General features: G+C 38.9%; 1 protein-coding gene across 1 annotated transcript in view; it reads left to right on the top strand.

The window, feature by feature from the left end:
• Positions 1 to 16,935, top strand: part of SPOCK1 (SPARC (osteonectin), cwcv and kazal like domains proteoglycan 1) — a 277,014-nt gene that overhangs the window by 177,531 nt on the left and 82,548 nt on the right. Inside the window, exon 5 of the mRNA XM_014883430.2 lies at positions 8,575 to 8,704. Coding sequence (XP_014738916.1) covers positions 8,575 to 8,704 — 130 coding nt within the window. The remainder of the gene's footprint in view (positions 1 to 8,574; positions 8,705 to 16,935) is intronic.

Raw genomic sequence — 16,935 nt, 5'->3', positions numbered from 1 at the left:
GGGTGTGTTGCACATGATGGAATAAATAAGGCTGAGTTATAAACTGAACTGAAGGACATGGAGCTGAGCAAGACCCCAGGGTGGGTCTGTCACCTCTTTCAGCCATTTGTTTGTTTCATCAGTTCCATTCTGCCAAACTGCTCAATGTCTGGGGAGACATGAGACATCAGAGCTTTGATGGTGCTAAACTTCACAGGCCTCTGCATTTGGCCAAGACTGAGGTTGGTTTTAAAGCTATTCTGTCCTCGGCTTCTGGGAGATTCATCGGTCATGCTGGGGCTTTAAAGTTTTATTAAATGCTGGCAAGAAATCTGCCTTGAATTTTAGCCTTACTAAGTAACCTGCACCTGTGTTTGCACAGCTCTGGTTATGCAGGGTTCAACACTGGCACTAGAAATACGAGCTGGAGCAGAGAAATGGTGGGAAATGACTGCTCTGCCAGGTTTGGTGAAAACAATTTTGAACGTCTGATTGTATGGAACTGGGCATAGTAAGGGAGGATCAGCTTTCCTTCCCAAACTGCCTGACAGCTCAGGTTAATCTCACGCACCAGCAGCAATTTAGCTTCCTTGGAGATCTTGGCAAGTTCTGCCAGCAGGAGGAGGCAGACCTGATCAATGCATTATTTTCATATCAAGGTAATCAGATCCCGGGCAGAGAAAAGCTTCCTTTATCCTTTTAAAATATATTCTTCTTTGGTAATGGAGGAAAAACCAATAAGCTGTCCTAGAAGGAAAGAAGGAGGGCCAATGCCAAAAAATAGTGCCAAATTTGCTGCACACTTCACCTTTAAGCGCTTGGTGCCAAGTTCTTGCATCTCATCCAGCATGTGAAATCCACAACTGGAGATTACTGCAAACTGCAGAGTGGTGAATAAGATTTCAGCTTTAATTACAAACTTCCTGCTATCTCCTCTCCTCCTTTGAAATTCAAGGCACTTCATTTTATTTTTACATAGTTTGGTGTCTGAGATTCCTTTTTATGTCAGTGGAAAAATAACGATGAAAAAGAAAATAATTCTCTTATGAAAATTCATGAGAACAGGCAGAGTTTAGAAGCTGTGTTATTTATTCAGGAGAGCACAATGACTTTTAAGAACACTGGGATTTTATGTTTGTGTGGATTTTTTGGTTTGCTTCTTTTCTTTTGTGTACTTTGCCTGTTTTCATACCTGTGCAGCTGTTGAGCATATGTATTAGGTCTAAAAGTTGAAAATCATTTCGAATTTAGATTAAAAAATGAATTGCCTATAAGCACAATAATCTGTTAGCTAAGACTGTAAGTGGAACTTTAAAACACCATTTTTATGTATTAAAGTGCTCAAAGGCAGAAATGCCTGTGCTTCTATAATATGCTGCTTCTTCTGGCCTTAATAAACAACCTTATCATTTTTAGTCCAGGCATAAGTAAAGCCAGAACTAACATTTCGGAAAGATACTTGTACTGAGACCCTGATACTGTGCAGAGTGAGTCCTGGCAGTTTAAGAGTATCCATGTTTAAATGACATATTATATCTGTTGAGACATAGATCTTGCTGCTTTCTGAGTAGATCTCCTCAAGCGGTTGCATTTGATGTTCTCTGACTGCTTTTGCTGGATCTCAAAAGTCACCTGCAGCAGCTGCATCACCTCAATCAAACTTACTAGAGATTTCCTGGCCTTCTAGGCCCTCAGAATCTGTGTCAGCTGTTCCAAGTAATTTCTTGCTTTAAAACACAGAGAAAGTTAAAAAATAAAAAGATTCGTTCATCTTGCAGAACCAATAGCCCTGAGGACCCTGGGCCCCCAGGCCCTTTATTCTCTTTCCAGAGTTGGTTGCCAGCTGGACCTAGTGGGATCCATGCAAGATCCAGGGCATTTACCCTGCAAGATATATCAGGGGGTGTTCTTGGAAATCACACACTATACAACATCTTTCACCCTTCCCTACATCCAGCTGACAAGTTCCTTCTGGAATGTTGTTTCCTCTGTGCTTATTTTATAACGTCTTCTTACTGTCGGTACAATAGAGGCTTGGCTCTTCCTCTTCCCTTGGAAATACGTATTTTTCATTTCACTGGGATGACACCTGGTACACCTTCACTTCAACACTTGAGATTTTTGCTTTAACTCTTCCATACATTTGTCATCTCTGTCTGCTGGGTACCCACTGCTTTCTGGGAACACTCCACTGGCTATTGGTTCTCTCTGGAACAGGCTTAATTCCTAATAAAATCTCATCAATGTCATTGTTTGAAAGAATAGCAAGTAAGTAGAGGATCCATTTACTGTGGGGGGCCAGTCTTGAACGAGTTTCATTCTGCAAGAAGAGACCCCAGCCATCACCAAGCCCCATTAAAACCTTTGCACATCTACCAGTGAGCAATGGCTTTTTTATTTCTTACGGCTCTTTTAAGCCAGATCTGCCGGGAAAGAGATAAGAAGGCAGCAAGAAAAAGTAAAATCAGTTAGGTGAAGTTATTTCTTTGAATATTGAAATCAGGAAAAGTGGTACATAGTACAGTGGGATGATGCTGAAATGCAAGGCTGCATGTTATTACACTTTGTATCTTAAAGTGTAAAACTCAGGTAGGGAAATTGCTGTAATCATGTCTGTTCTCATTTTACAGTGTTTGTATTAAATAAAGAGTCTATATCAGATTCAATAGCATAGTACCTTTCTTTTTTTCAAGGTAACATATGTAGACTGTTTTCTTCACAAATCCTGACTGGTAGTGAATGAAGGTATACACAGCTCTTGTGAAAAATATGAAAGGTTCTAGAAATGAGGCCAAGCTCTTAACTCTAACAAAATACCAAAATGATACAAAGAGAGAACATTGCCATTTATACTGGCAAATTTCAGGTTTGTCATTCTTTTCCACGAGAACAAGAGAAACAACTTATGCAAAAGAAAGATAAAAGCAGACAGGCACTGCTGGCTTTATCTTCAGTGTGATAAGCTTCCTTCAGGGGGACATGAACAAACTATGCATGGAGGCATGGAGAAGGCACAGACAGTACATGTTAAACTGTTCCCACAGTGAATCGTTCCAGCTTCAGGAAGCCATTCAAGTCTGCTGTTAGAGCTCCTTCCAGCTTCTAATACCAGCTCTGGTGCATTGAATTTTTCAGTATTGTTTTAGTAGAGTTTTAAATAGTTCTTTGTGATTTAGGAATTTTTGTTTGATTTGAGGTCCAGAAAGAAAAAAGGATGGATGAAGTTAATCCTAATCTTGAGGAATGTCCCTGTGAGATCCATAATTGAAAACTCCAGTACACAATTCACAGACCCCCAAAGACAGGTTTAGTTGGAGAATCCTTGCAGTGAGTGGGCCCTCTTGTGGGTGCCTAGCTCGAACCTGCCTTCCAGGGAACCTGAAAACCCTGAGGATGGTGACATGGCTCTTGCTTCACAGAAGAAGTCTCTAGAAGAGGCTGTTGGGAAGAGATGGACTTTGCTGCCATCAGCCCATATAGGAGTAGCAATGTCAAAGTTCAATAACCCCAGTTTATCTCCATGAAATAATTTGGTTTTGTCACATCAGTATTTTGTACATAAGGCCTGTTCTATAAATAAAAATCCCAACCAGCTCAATACTTCAAAATAGGACCTGAAATAAGTAGTTGTATGATTTTAAGCCCAGAAAACACGGTAGGTGTGATTTGCAACATGAATTGAACCAAATTCTATGGTTGTGTAACATCACTGAAACAAAAAGTTGAAGAACAAGAAGAGACAGTACCAATCTCACTATTTGTTTATCTGATACTTTCTGTCAGAAGACATTGTGTAACTTATTTGTTGGGATTTTTGAATAACTTTCTGCTGTTATTTGCAGCAGACCTTTGAAAACTCACCTAACAAAAACTCCTTTGGGTAAAATGTCTTTTACTTGTCCAATAAAATTACCAAATAAGTTCTAAAGTCCTAAGGAGAAACTTCTATTTACTGTCTGCTTCATCCTGAAAGTTTTTCAGGGCTTTAAAAACAACAGCCTGCCAAAGGAAACTGATTTGTGGTTTCATTAAACCGGTCGATGCTTAATCTGCTAATTTACTGTAGGTGCATTTGGGAGTAACTGATCTTGAATCCAAGTAACAGACCCTCGATGTTGTACATTTTCTTCTTAATGAAAAGTCTGAACATATGTCAAACATAAAATTAAATGTAAATAAATCAAACTGTAAATGTAAAGAAGCAAAACATTTTTTTTGTTCCTGCAAATACGTTTATTTTGAGCCCTGGCTTTGTCAGAGGTTGTTTCGATACATGCTCTTCAATATTGTTCTTGAGAAAATTGTTATGAGAAAGGTACAGAGATTGTCTAAATAGTTCAGCCTATGTCATCCAGTCAAGGGTTGGTCAGTAATTAAGGCTTTGCATTTTTGAGTTTTGTTGCTGTTGTTTTTTGCTTTTTTTTTTAATCTGAGTCAGTTTAAAATGTTTTATTTGACAAATTTGGTGAGTCAAAGGCAGAGTTTGAACTCCCAAGCAGGGTCTCAGTGCCCAGAACTGACGCTCCCAGCCAGGCTGGACAGGGCTGGGTGATTCCCATCCTTGGGGCTGCCAGCTGTGCCCAGCGGGGGCTCAGCTTCTGGTTCTCCAGGGCACACCTGGAAGCCATAAGCCATAAAATCTTGAGTGGAACCACTTTTCCTCAAGCTTCTGAGGTCCTTTTTGCGTGGCCAAGGCTTTGTGCTTGGAAGCTGAGTGCTGAAGTGCAGGTGTCTGTGGCTTTGGGGCTCTGGCTGCCCCAGGCTGCCATGTACCATCCTGGCATCTGGCTGGTGACATCTGCAGAGCCTCAGGCACTCTCCCTGCTCCTGTGCAAGCCAAGCAGCTGTCAGCTCCCTGGATTGTCACAGTGTGTGGTACACAGTGTGTCTGTGTAAAGAGTAATGAACTTGAGTCACTGTATATTCTCCCTGTCTGACTGTGAATGCTTTAAACTGCTCAAATTTCTTTATGTGATAAAATACAAAGAAGCTGAATTCTATAAAACTTACCAACTCCATAATTCTTCTTTGTCTTTTGGTGCATTGGTTCACCAGTCTGCAAAGCAAAAGCAGGCAGGGTTTGCCTGTAAGTCTTAATACTTGGCCAAAACATTCATGTGTTCCAGCTTCTGGAATAGTGAAAATAGTAGTAGATCCTTTCCGCTCTGAGTCTTAAAGCAGGATTAAAGTTGGTTGTCAGAAAAGAAGGAAAAAAAAATTAAAAAGGGCCTAATTTGCTTTGGCCTGGCTTGCTCCTGATACATTCATTCTAAACCAAGATGATTAGCATAGCAGAGCATTCCCAGAGTATGTGAATATGCACTTCTATTGAGAGGGGATTTGCTGGCTGGCTGCTTATGGCAGCCAGTGTTCTTGTCTAGGTTTTAATTTGTTTGTTTGTATGTTTGATATGTTGTTAGGAGTTATAGGATTGAAAAGCTTCCAAAACTCCTATCCAGCCTCTCAAAATATGACTGCAGAAAAATGCATGTTTGTTTTTGGAAAATAGATGTTCCTTTTACAAGATAGGTGCTCAGCTGTGTTTTTGGTGGGGATGTAGAACCTGGGTATCCAGTTAAAACTTTCAGCTGTTGCTCACTTGGCCAAGCTGACAAAAATTACTTTCTGCTTGCTTCAAATACAGTGGCACTTTACACTATTGTTTTGGAAAAACATGCAGCTTGAAAAGAATATATTACTTTTTGAAAGCCACACTGTTTCTTGCAACAAAAATGGCTGCTGTGCTACCAGTTCCATGTACCTGCAGGAATGAGGGAGCTGCAGATTTCTTGAAGCATTCCCTGCCTCATTACACACATTATATGAAGTGCTACTAAAATTGTTTCATTTTTGTTTCAAAATAATGAAATGCTTTGAGATCTACTCCATTGTAAATTCTTGTTATTAAGCATCATTCTTTCAGAGAATAAACTTCCTTTTATTATCAACGGAAGATCTTGAAGATGAATGTGGGGGTTAGGAAGAGTAAATATTTCCTTCATTGTGTGCAGGTGAAACCGTTCTGGTCCCCAGCTGAGGCGAGGCACCAGGCTTGGTGTTGTCTTCCAGGCAGCTGCTCTGAGAACAGAGCTCAGGCCTAAGGCTGTGCATGTTCTTTATACTCTCAGTAAAGTGATGGAAAGGGCCACCAGGCTCGATGAGCTGCTGGAATAGCTTGAAACAATCAAATTTAATTACTTTTTTCTTTTTTTTTTTTTTTTTATTTTATTTTTTTAAGCAATGATGGGAGAGTGAAAAACATCATCAGGTCCAGAAGTATTTTCCAATAGGAATTGGCTTTGCAGTATGAATCTTGAAGGGATCAAAGAAGGAATAAATAAATTAAGAGCAAGGGGGTGTAAGGCTGTGCAGAGGTGGACAAGCAGCTCTCTTCTGAGTGGACTTTTCTTTTAATGCTATAGTGTAGAATACTTGATGTAGAGGTCAAATGCTGTACAATGTGTTTCATACTTGGCACTCAGACCTTTGATTTTTTTAGGCATCAGTCTAGCTAAGAACTGCAATATATTTAATTTTGATGAGGTGCTCGTTAGTTCACTCACTCCTCTCCATCCTCCACGCTTCGTAGCTGATAGCTTTGATGATGATGACACTAAATCACACACTTCCAGTTTAGCATTTCAGCATTTGGCTGTTTTTCTATAACTAATCCTAAAATGTTCTTCTTAACAATTTTATGTATAGCAAAGGATCTATCTTTTGAAATCATGGAAGCTAAAGTCAGTGAAAAGTCTGCTTTATGCTATAGACTTCTACAGTCTCCAGAGGAAAAGCACAGCTCCTTTCATATTTGTCTCCGGACTGCTCATCAGTATCTACAATATGATATTCACACATATTTTTGACCCTGAATTTGTGCATTTCCAGAAGCGTAGGGCTGTAAGTAAAGTAAATGAGGAAATTTTCTTGTCAAGCTGAAAAAAAGTCATTCCTGTAATCCGAAAAGCTCAAGAAAATAAGATAATCATTACATTTGATAACAAAGCATGGTTGGGGGCTGCAGAGAAATCAGTTACTGTGGAAAACTTAAATAAACAGTTTGTACAGCCTCAGCATAAGAGATAGATCCACAGAGCTGCTTTAGGGGATTCAGAGGCGAGTAACCACCTATCCACAGCATTTAGCACCTGGTGTATTGTACCTTTGTGAGGCAGAATGCACCTGAAACAGGAAGTGCTGCTCTCTGCATTAAGGAGACTTCTTCGAAAGAACAAGAGAAATTAGTCTTAAATACTCGGTTTCTATTTTCATAGTTTATTTTATCATGATTGGATTCCTTCTGTAGACCCAATCTTCTTAATAGTACTATTCATCTCTGGCAAAGGTTAGACTTGAGGAAATCTAGGACTGAGATGAAAGAATAGAATTTATATTATTTAGCAGCTGAATGTGTCATTACATCAGAGTTGGTATTGTGTAGCAAATTGCAAGCTGTAGTGAAATTGCTTTAAAAAATATCTGTATGTATTTTTCTAAAACTGTGATAAAGTCATTTAGCAGCACATTGAAATGCATTTCTAGCTGAACTGTTATATCTTTTTTTTCCTGTGGTACAAGAACAGATGGCAGCTATTTTTCTTACCAGTCTCCAGCAAAGCTGCTGCAATGCTTTGCCTTCCCTTGTAAATGCTTTCAAGTGAAAGACAAGTACACACGACTAAAATGAATCTGCATTGTAACACTGGATTGGGGGTTCTAAAGCGAACTTTTAATCAGCTTACAACATTAGGCTGGTGATAATTACTTAATGTCCTATCAGTCAAGTAGTTCATTATGACAGGAAAATGAGCCGTTAGAATCAATGGCACGTTTTGCAATAAGTTTTTGGAGCAGATGTCTTTCTTCATAGACATTTTTAATGCAATTCTATGACTTGAACACAACTGCAGTCACTCCCCAGGGTCACACATTGGAGGATTTGGAGATGCTCTCTGTGACTTTATGGCATTCCTGGGGGGACTGTGATTGATCTGAGAACCTCAGCTGATTGTTCAGTAGCTGGTGTGTCAAAAGAGCTCCTGCCCCTACAGTGACAAAAGTGTTTAGTGATTCTATACATTCTTATAAGCACAGTATAAATTGCAATGTTTTTGAAGGATTTTGTTTTAAAATCATTGCTACCTTAGCACTAGTTTGGCAGCTCTGAGAAGGCGTGATGGAAATGTCTCTAAGTACAACCTGGTGTAATGTTGCCTGCATCACCAGTAATGCTGTGTACCTCAAGAAATGCTGTATTCTGAAGTGAAATCATTTTTAGTTATAAATCTAAATGAAACCACCAAGTGTTGTAAATCTAGGGCTGCCTACCAATTTGACTTTTTAAATTGCCTGCTGTAATGTGCCTTATTATAAAAGCATTGTTAGGAGCTGTATTTAATTTACTTGCTTTAAATTATGGTTTAGTAGACTTGGCAGTGCTGGGTTAATGGTTGGACTCGATGATCTTAGAGGTCTTTTCCAACTGAAATTACTCTAAATTAATGCTGTACTGCAAATCCATTTTTATTCAGAGAAGCTTTAATTCTTCTGTTACATACAAACTTTTCAAAAACCGTGGTGTGTCTTATTTTACAGCCTTCGACAAAAGAAAGGCAACTTGGCCCAGAAGCACTGGGCTGGAGCAGCCAACATAAAGTGCAAGCCCTGCCCCGTGGCACATTCCAGCGCTGTGTGCGGCTCCGATGGACACACCTACACCACCAAGGTAAGCTCTGCCTGGGCCTCAGCTCTCCTCAGCACTGCTCAGCCGGGATGTGCAGTGAGGTTGAAATACCTCTTGTTATCAGACAGTGTTAAAGTGCACTCTTTGCTAATCTAGGAATATGTTTTCAAGTAAAAAGTGATGATAAATGTAGGCTTTTCCATATCTGACAACAGCCAATCAGAATCCCGAATCACATTCTTGTGACTTTCCTGATTCATGTTTCTCTAAATAGCTTGTTCACTTAATGAAGTAGAACACTTCTAATATTGATGATGCAACTGAAAAAAAAATACCGTTTGATGTGATTGGCTTGTTTAAACAAGAGGATTTGGGGATAGTTCCTTTTTTCAAGACTTGGTCTCCAGATCAGAAAAGAACTTAGCAGAATCATTCTTCAGTGATAGATTTATTTTTGTCACTTTTTTCCTAGACTGCATGGGTGACATATTACAATTCATTTAGCCTGTGGTTTTAATAGGCTTGTGTGCCAGATGCAGAATATGTGGTACCATAAAAAAATTCCCATAACCCAGTGGGGATAAATTGACTCGTTGTTATACTGAAAATACGATCACCTTAGGGCTTGACTCAATAAAAGAAAATGTCTTCACAGCCATTCAGCATTCCAGATCTCCCATTACCAAATAAAGCCTTCCATGCCTTGGACACATGTCCCAGAAACAGCACTTCAGGCACTAGAAAGTATGTTTTGGGGAATGCCCTTAAGGTTCTCTTATCTTCATGTCTGCAAAGTAATGTTTGACAGCCAGTAAAACTACCTTTTAAAATCCAAAAATAGCCTTCACAAAGAAAAAACAAAAAACAAAACAAAAAAACAAAAACAAAAAAACCCCCAAACAAACAGGAAAATAAAGCTATTTGACAAAAAAACTCTCTGCTGTGTTGTAACAGATACATTATTTTCTCAGCTGGGCATCTTGAATTCTGCACTTATTAATGGACACAAATATTAAAATGCTGCCGTGCCTTGGTAGTTTCAGCTACTCTCCTGTTCTGGCTCAAGGATTTGCATGGCCAGAAGGAGCAAATCAGAGCAGAAACTCTCATCTGTGCACACAGACTGCAGGAAAAATGGCCACATGTTGTCTGTTAAACAAGTTACTCTTTAATACTCTCTTGGAGTGTGTGTTGCAGTAATTTAGCTTTGGTATTTGTGGTTAAGATGGACTCATTTTAAAAACAGCTTTTTCTGTCCAAATTCCTGAGTCCATAAGACATTCTGTACTAAATAGATTTCATTTCACGTTCTGTCATGCTATTAACTCATTTCTGTGCATCTTACCTGCATCTTTATTAGCTCCGAATGGGTTTTTGGCTTTCTCTATTTCCTGCCATAAGATCTAACTGGTTTTCATCAGACATACTGCCAATGTTATAAATTCACCAAGTTATTGTGATTATGATATAAGCCTGACAGCTACAATGAAGGCATGAAACATTTCCTGGTGCTGACATGTTTGACTGTCAGACACTTCCCATAAGTTGCCTTTTTGGGTTTTGGAGTTTTTTATAAAGCAGATTTTTTAAAGATTTATTCTGAAACAACTTTGTCTCATTTTCATTTATTGTATGTTTTACTATCAATTGCTCCTGTCCTAGCAAAATTCAATTTTTAATTTTTTTTTAGAAGGTGAATTTTGGTAAATGAGCTGAAAATACTTTAGGGAAAGCATTAAAGTAAAATAGTACATGTTAGTGTCCTAAAAATATAACATTTTTATGATCAGGAATGATCATGAGTTTCTGGTATCTTTTACAAAAAGAACATGCTGCTTCCCTCAAACTCACTGTTAAAATTCAGCAATGCCATCCCTTTTTCTTGCCTTCAAGTTACTAAAATCAAAGTTTTCTCAGTAAATTTTCTTTCACATGCCAGTGCTGTTGGCATGTATTATCTGTGGCCCTGCAGTGCTGTCATGTTCTGGTGTTGACTGTGAGGATGCAGCAGGGTGGACTCGGGCGCGGGCGCTGCTTTGTGCAGGGATGTGTTTGCTGATCCCTGGCTCTGCTGCCTTGGGAACCTGCAGTGACGAGCTGGGCAAATGGGCAGATTCTTAAAAGCTTGTAAACAAAGAATGGAGAGAGGCCACTAAGTTTCAGGGGGAAAAACTCGTCTGAAGCTGTGTATCAGGCTTCCCTTGCTGCTGGCAGCCAGGTGGGACACGCAGGCACAGCAGCAGTTGATCCATCCTGGCTGCAGGTGGGTTTGGCCTCTCCTGCAGGTGCAGAGGGGCTGAGGTGGGAGAAGGGCTTTGTGGTCCCTGTTCCTGGCCTGCCAGAGCAGCATCACAGTGTTTCAGTGGTGACCTGGGGCGGCCATCCTACAGCAGCAATGTTTGTACCAGGCCTGGCCATTTCCATACTTAGAACTGTTATCTGAGGAAAAAAATGAATGAAAAGACACAACAGAAGTGTGTCTGACTGATCAAATGCAGATGAAACTTGGGTGTCAATAAATGCCCAATAATTCACATTAAGAAAATACACACACACACTAAATATACATCTCACAGGCTCTCATTTTAGCCATTTGAGCCTCGAATAATTCCAGCTGTTTCTCAGGAAACATTGGAGACCTAGAGGCAAGAATTTCTTGACAAAATCAGGGGAAGTCAACCAAATCAATAATAAAAGGGTTCTAGTGGAAAAAATAACAGAAGATAAACTAAAGTTCATTTTTTGAGCTTACTGGTTGATGTAGATAGAGGTTCAGGATGTTTAACTAAGCCTTGCAGTTCCACCAAAGACATGGAACCCTTCATCCCCACAACTAATTTATTGAGGGCTAGTCAAAGGAATCTTTTGTCTTTTTCTTTTTCCATTGGAAAACTTTCAGTGGTGTTGATCTCCAGCACAATGACAAATGGTAAAATGTAAAAAATTATGAAAATACCATGCCTACATCTTGTGCTACAATGATTTAAGTGTCACCTAAACTATAGGAGACACAAGGTAATGAGAACTTCAATGGCTCTAAAGCTGATTTAGCTTCATGTGTGGGAGTTGTACTGCTTTAAAAAAATCTCAGCACCCTTTAGGCATTACACCTTTTTGGTTCTTGAAAACTTTATCTGGATTATTTCATCTTCCACACACAAGTGCTAAAGTGGAAATTGATAAGCCTGTTGGGCTGTAGTGTGTGGTGGGGTTTTTATTATTCTAGTTTTGTTTTTCAGATGACAAACTAAATCTTCTAAGCAATGGGATTCTTCAGTTACACCAATAATTCAGAACTTCTGCATGACAAAATTTGAACACAGATGTAACCTGTATGAACTCAGTTGCTGTACCCTGTTTTCAGCAACTGAAAAATTAGTGTTTTTTGAATTTGCAGAATTTGCTTGTATTTCTGGAAACTTTATAAATTATCACCCTTTCTTGTGAGCTTTGAACTCTAAGAGGCTTAAGTTTATCAAAGATTTCACTGATTTTTTTTTTCTAGTTGCTGCTTGAAATGCAGGTGTTTTAAAATGTACACCATCTCTCACATAATAACTTTGTACAAAGAAGTTTCCTGGGTATAACAGCTCTATTTAATATTGTGACAATACAAAGCATTTCCATAGGTTATTACAGGCAGAGTTTTCAAAGCTCTTTAAAGTACTAATGACTTAAGCTTATGAGGTACGTAAGCCCTGTAAAGAGCTCGATGTAATTAGTTAATGTTTTTGTGAGCAACACATTAAGAAGAATAACTTTGTAGATGTCAGTTTTGCAGGAACTTTAATTAAGCTTTAATAAAGCAATTACCTGAACATGACGATGACTGTACTTAACTAGTCAGAAAATGAAAATTAGGATGATCTTAAATTACAAAACATACCACCTCAATGACTAATGGTCCCTTCAAAGATGGAAAGGTACATTGGCACAATTATTATGTTTCTAATTAGGTACATTGTTGTTCTGCAAATTTTAATTAAATCACTGTGAACTAATTAAGTCCATGATCATGTCTCTTTCTGTTTGAAAATGTAAAAATCACATCCTATTGTCATAACATTAAGTAATAAATTTGATATTAAGGGATGTACAAGAAAAAGAAAAAATTAACAATAATCTTGAAACAGAAGAAAAAAATAACAACCAAAATAATGAGACACTATTAGTTAAATGTGCAATGTGAAGGCTGCTACATTTAATTAGGGCGGATCTGTATGCAGAAGCACAATTAGCAAATACTTGTTAAATTGTCTAACTGTTCAGTATTTAGTGCAACATGGTTTGGTTTTCCATAATCAAACTATTGGCTGGACTACCTGTCCTTGAGCTCTGGGGTGCTGCTCCTCAGCTTTGGTTTTGCACAGCTTTTCCTCTCTGTTATTGGTCTGAGGGATGTCATTGGCCTCTCCTGGTGGAAAACAAGATACTCGGCAAAGACTCAGCCTGTGTGCCCAGTTAGATAAAGAGTTAGGTTAAATTGTCTGCTAATTTTTAGCTTTGGTCTGGTTTTGTAAGGGAAAATTAAGGAAATGAGAGAGGAGGTGGGGGAAGGGAAAGTGAGACATAATAGTATATGATTAAAGAATTTCATGGGGAAGAAAATCATGTCATCTTTAGGCATCTTCTCCCTCTATGCATTTTAAAGATTGTTGGTGGGAGGTACAAGAATAAACTATTCTTTCATGCATCTCTGTGTGGAAATTGATAGATTCTATGGGATGTGACCATTCTGAATGAACTTTCTACAGGAAAAAGATTTTGCAGTATTGTAACTACTTCCTTACTCTAGCAGTAGATTTTCAGTATTATCCCTGTTTTTTTTATTTGACTCCATGTGTTGCAGAGGGTTTCCTAACTGCAGCAATACATCAGAGACTTTTAATACTGCTGACTTTATTCTCCCAAATAACCACTGGGAAACTCCAGAGGACTGAGAGAGCTAGAGTTGGCCTGATGTGGAGTACAACCTTTGTACATCCCTCCTTTGACTTTAGCACATCTGGCTCCTGCATTCCCACGAGGTAGATGTTCCCTCAGCCTGTGCTCTGGGCCAGTGAGACTCACGTTGTGTAATCCAAAAGCTGTGTGAAGCTGTTATTGCATAATCAACTCCTAAATAATAAATATTGTCTCTCAGAAGGCAAAACAGGCAGAGTTCTGTGCTGTGCATCCAGGGCTGCACACTTTATTTCACTTGAAGCAGGAGGTGAGCAATCTTTTTTGATCAAGAGCTGTGTATCCTAAAGACATCCTGTTGTTTATATGGTGTTTTTTCTCTTCATGGTCTCTAGGAATGAGCAGAAAATTTGGAATAAGGTAGATCTGTGCTCATGCCAGTGTCTTAAAATAGTTAAGTGTAAAGGGCATTTTTGCATATGCTTGAAGAATGGCATTTCTCTTTTGATCAATTAATACGCTTTCAAAATGGCTTTCTGCCTCCTACAGTCCTTACAGTGATGCCTCTTAAGGATGTCTTGGCCACAAATTAACAATCCAGGACAAAGATCTGTTCTTTCCCCTGATTGGGGTAACCTTTGTTAAATTCTGAGGGAGCTGGGAAATAACACTTTTGAACTCTGCTCACATAATCATTCAATTCTGCAAATTCCTGAGCTTCCTTTCAAATCCCATTTAGTTTTGTGTTGAAGTGAAGAAGCTTTTGCTTTCCACTGGTGTCAGATAGTAAATTCAAAATCCCAAACAATGCTCTACCAATTTTATATCCTAACTGGGAAAAAAATAGCCCTGCATAACCACTCATCTGTACACTGCAGCTGCTTCTGTGACAGCTCCCCAGCTAAAGCCCATGAATATATACATGTTTGCAAGGATTTTTACGTGGCATAATATGAATTGTGAGAACAGCCAAAATAGAGGTTTCTGCAGTGACTCAACAGATAGAGGAGGAAAGCGAAGAGCTCTGGGCAATTTTTACAGAGTAAGGGCTGCTTTGTCATATTGCCAGGTTTGAGATTCTGTGAATTAATGAGACTGCTGTGGTCCAGGACATGATGTTCTTTCAGAGACTGCTTGTTGCTATCCCTTTAGTCTTTGGAGGAAGAGTCTTCATGAACACTGTTCTGCAAGCAGAGATTGGGGTGGGGGGGAAGTAAAGACAACAAAAAATGAACAAAGAAGAGAAAAGCAACAAAAATGGGGTTTTTTAATCCCTTAAATAAACCTCTTACAAAGAAGATACTGATTCTTTTTGTTGGAAACTGGCTACTTAAAGCTCTGTTAAAGCCACTGGTCAGTGTTGGAAGGAGATGGGAGTTGCTTTGGTCCTGCTGAAGCCTGGTGATCTCTTTGCTCCTGCATGAAGGCGGGACAGAAGGACATTGGAGGCATTCTGAGAACAGATCAGAATGGATCACAGCCTGGTTTTGTTTTTCCTTGCTACAATCTTTTTTTAAGAGAGATTACTTAAAATTTTCACTGCTTTAATTTGTGCTGGGGTCAGTGAGCAAAAACGCCCTGACAAAACCCAAAATTTATCCAAAGCTGTGTGTCCAAGTTTTAGCAACTATGAGTTAAGCAAGCTGGTCTAATTGAGGTATGCTGATGTTTCTCTCCTTTTTCTAACCTTGCCTAGCAGGGAAAAGATATTTTTAGTTGTTTTTCCACATTCTACGGTTTCTCAGTCCAGAACAATTTAGCCTTGGACAGACTGGGTTCTTTGTGATTAACGAATTGTGTCAGTGTCTAAATCCATATTTTCTATTTAATTCCTTAATCTGTTATTTTGCCATATTAAAGCTTGTCAGAGTTGAATGTTTTAATTATCAAGTCAAGCCTAAAGACTCTGGAGGAGATTACAACTAAATGTCTCTGTTAGGTGGGTTGCTACAAGTGGTAATTCTTCCTTCATGTTATTTTGGTAACTTGACTGTAGAGAAAACACTGCTCTAAACTCCCCAAAAAATTCTTCTCAATATATAGCTGCTGTAGTGATGTATAAATAACATGCTGGGAAAGGCAGTATGAAAACCTGTGCAGAAATAAACAACCTTCAGGTTTCCAACCCACAGCCCCCATCGCTGAGGGAAAGGGAGAGGTGAAGCTTCGGGAGCACGAGGCTGTTCCTCTCACATCCAGCTCCCTTAAATTCTGTACAAGCCCATTTCCCAAATGGTTCTGATAATACTCAGAGCTCTCTAAAGCAACTGAATGTGCTCATCTTCTAGTGCTGCAGAAGTGCAAGATTTTGGCCTGGTTGTCTTGAGTTTCACCAGTGCTCACACAGCACAATAAATCCTAAGTAAATTTTAAAAGAAGTCTACTCTTTTAGCAGTTTATGCTTTTTTCTGTTGAAGGCATTTAAATTGATCAGACTTCATTGACAGGATTCATTTACATGTGTCGTCCTTAAATAGATTAGATTCATGTTTACCCACTAAACATCCCTAGAACCTAATTAGACATGATGCATGATAATGCAGTTCCTCATATTTTCGTATGTTTTCATATGTTCATATGTCAGTTGTTGCAAAAACACCAAAAAAAAAACCTAGGAAGGGACTAGGAAGATGTGTGTGGGAGTGAGTCATACATGTCTAAAATATCTTGGCCAAGGTATCCACAAACAACAATATTTTGATATTTTGTTATGGCAATTTCTAGCATACTAAAATAATTTTAATATAGATTTATGTTTCATTCTGGTTTTGATGTTTTGTGGGGTTTTTGTTTCCCTGAAGGGAGGGAAATGACACATTCCCTTTCTTTGCCTAGCAAGGGTTAATGCTGAAGAAGGGCAGCTTCTTGCAGAGAGTTGGATCATCCCCATGCTTTTCTGATTGCCCACATATGCTTTATTCAGAAGGATGAAATAATGTTTAGAATATTACTGATTTTTCCTCTTCCTGTTTACGAACTTGCGCAGTGTTGAAGACAATGTTTTTATTTAGACACCCAGGTAAGTGCTGCCAATAATTAGAAGTCTGAATATGTAACACTCCTGCTGCTGGCTGCTCATTATTCCAAAAAACTCAGAAAAACAGTGTTTTTCTAAGGAATGTGTTTAAATATATGTGCTGAAGTCTTACTGAATTAAATAAGACTGAATCTTATTAGCATCTTGAAAAATGCAGTTCTGTGCCTGTTTTAGGCTGGAAGATGTAGGCCTGTCAGCTGTATTTTACACAGTAAATGAACATCTTGTTTAGAACATCACTTCTCTAGATTGTACAAAAGTTTATGGTTTTGCCTGGTGTTGGTTATTGTGTGGCTGGTTTTTTTGGGGGGGAGGGGGAGGGTGCATTTTTAAT

The sequence above is a fragment of the Sturnus vulgaris genome, chromosome 15 (assembly GCF_052056855.1).
Source record: "Sturnus vulgaris isolate bStuVul1 chromosome 15, bStuVul1.hap1, whole genome shotgun sequence".
Taxonomy (NCBI): Eukaryota; Metazoa; Chordata; class Aves; order Passeriformes; family Sturnidae; genus Sturnus; species Sturnus vulgaris.
The sequence above is the reverse complement of the archived record's forward strand: the minus strand, read 5'-3'. Positions and strand labels throughout refer to the sequence as shown.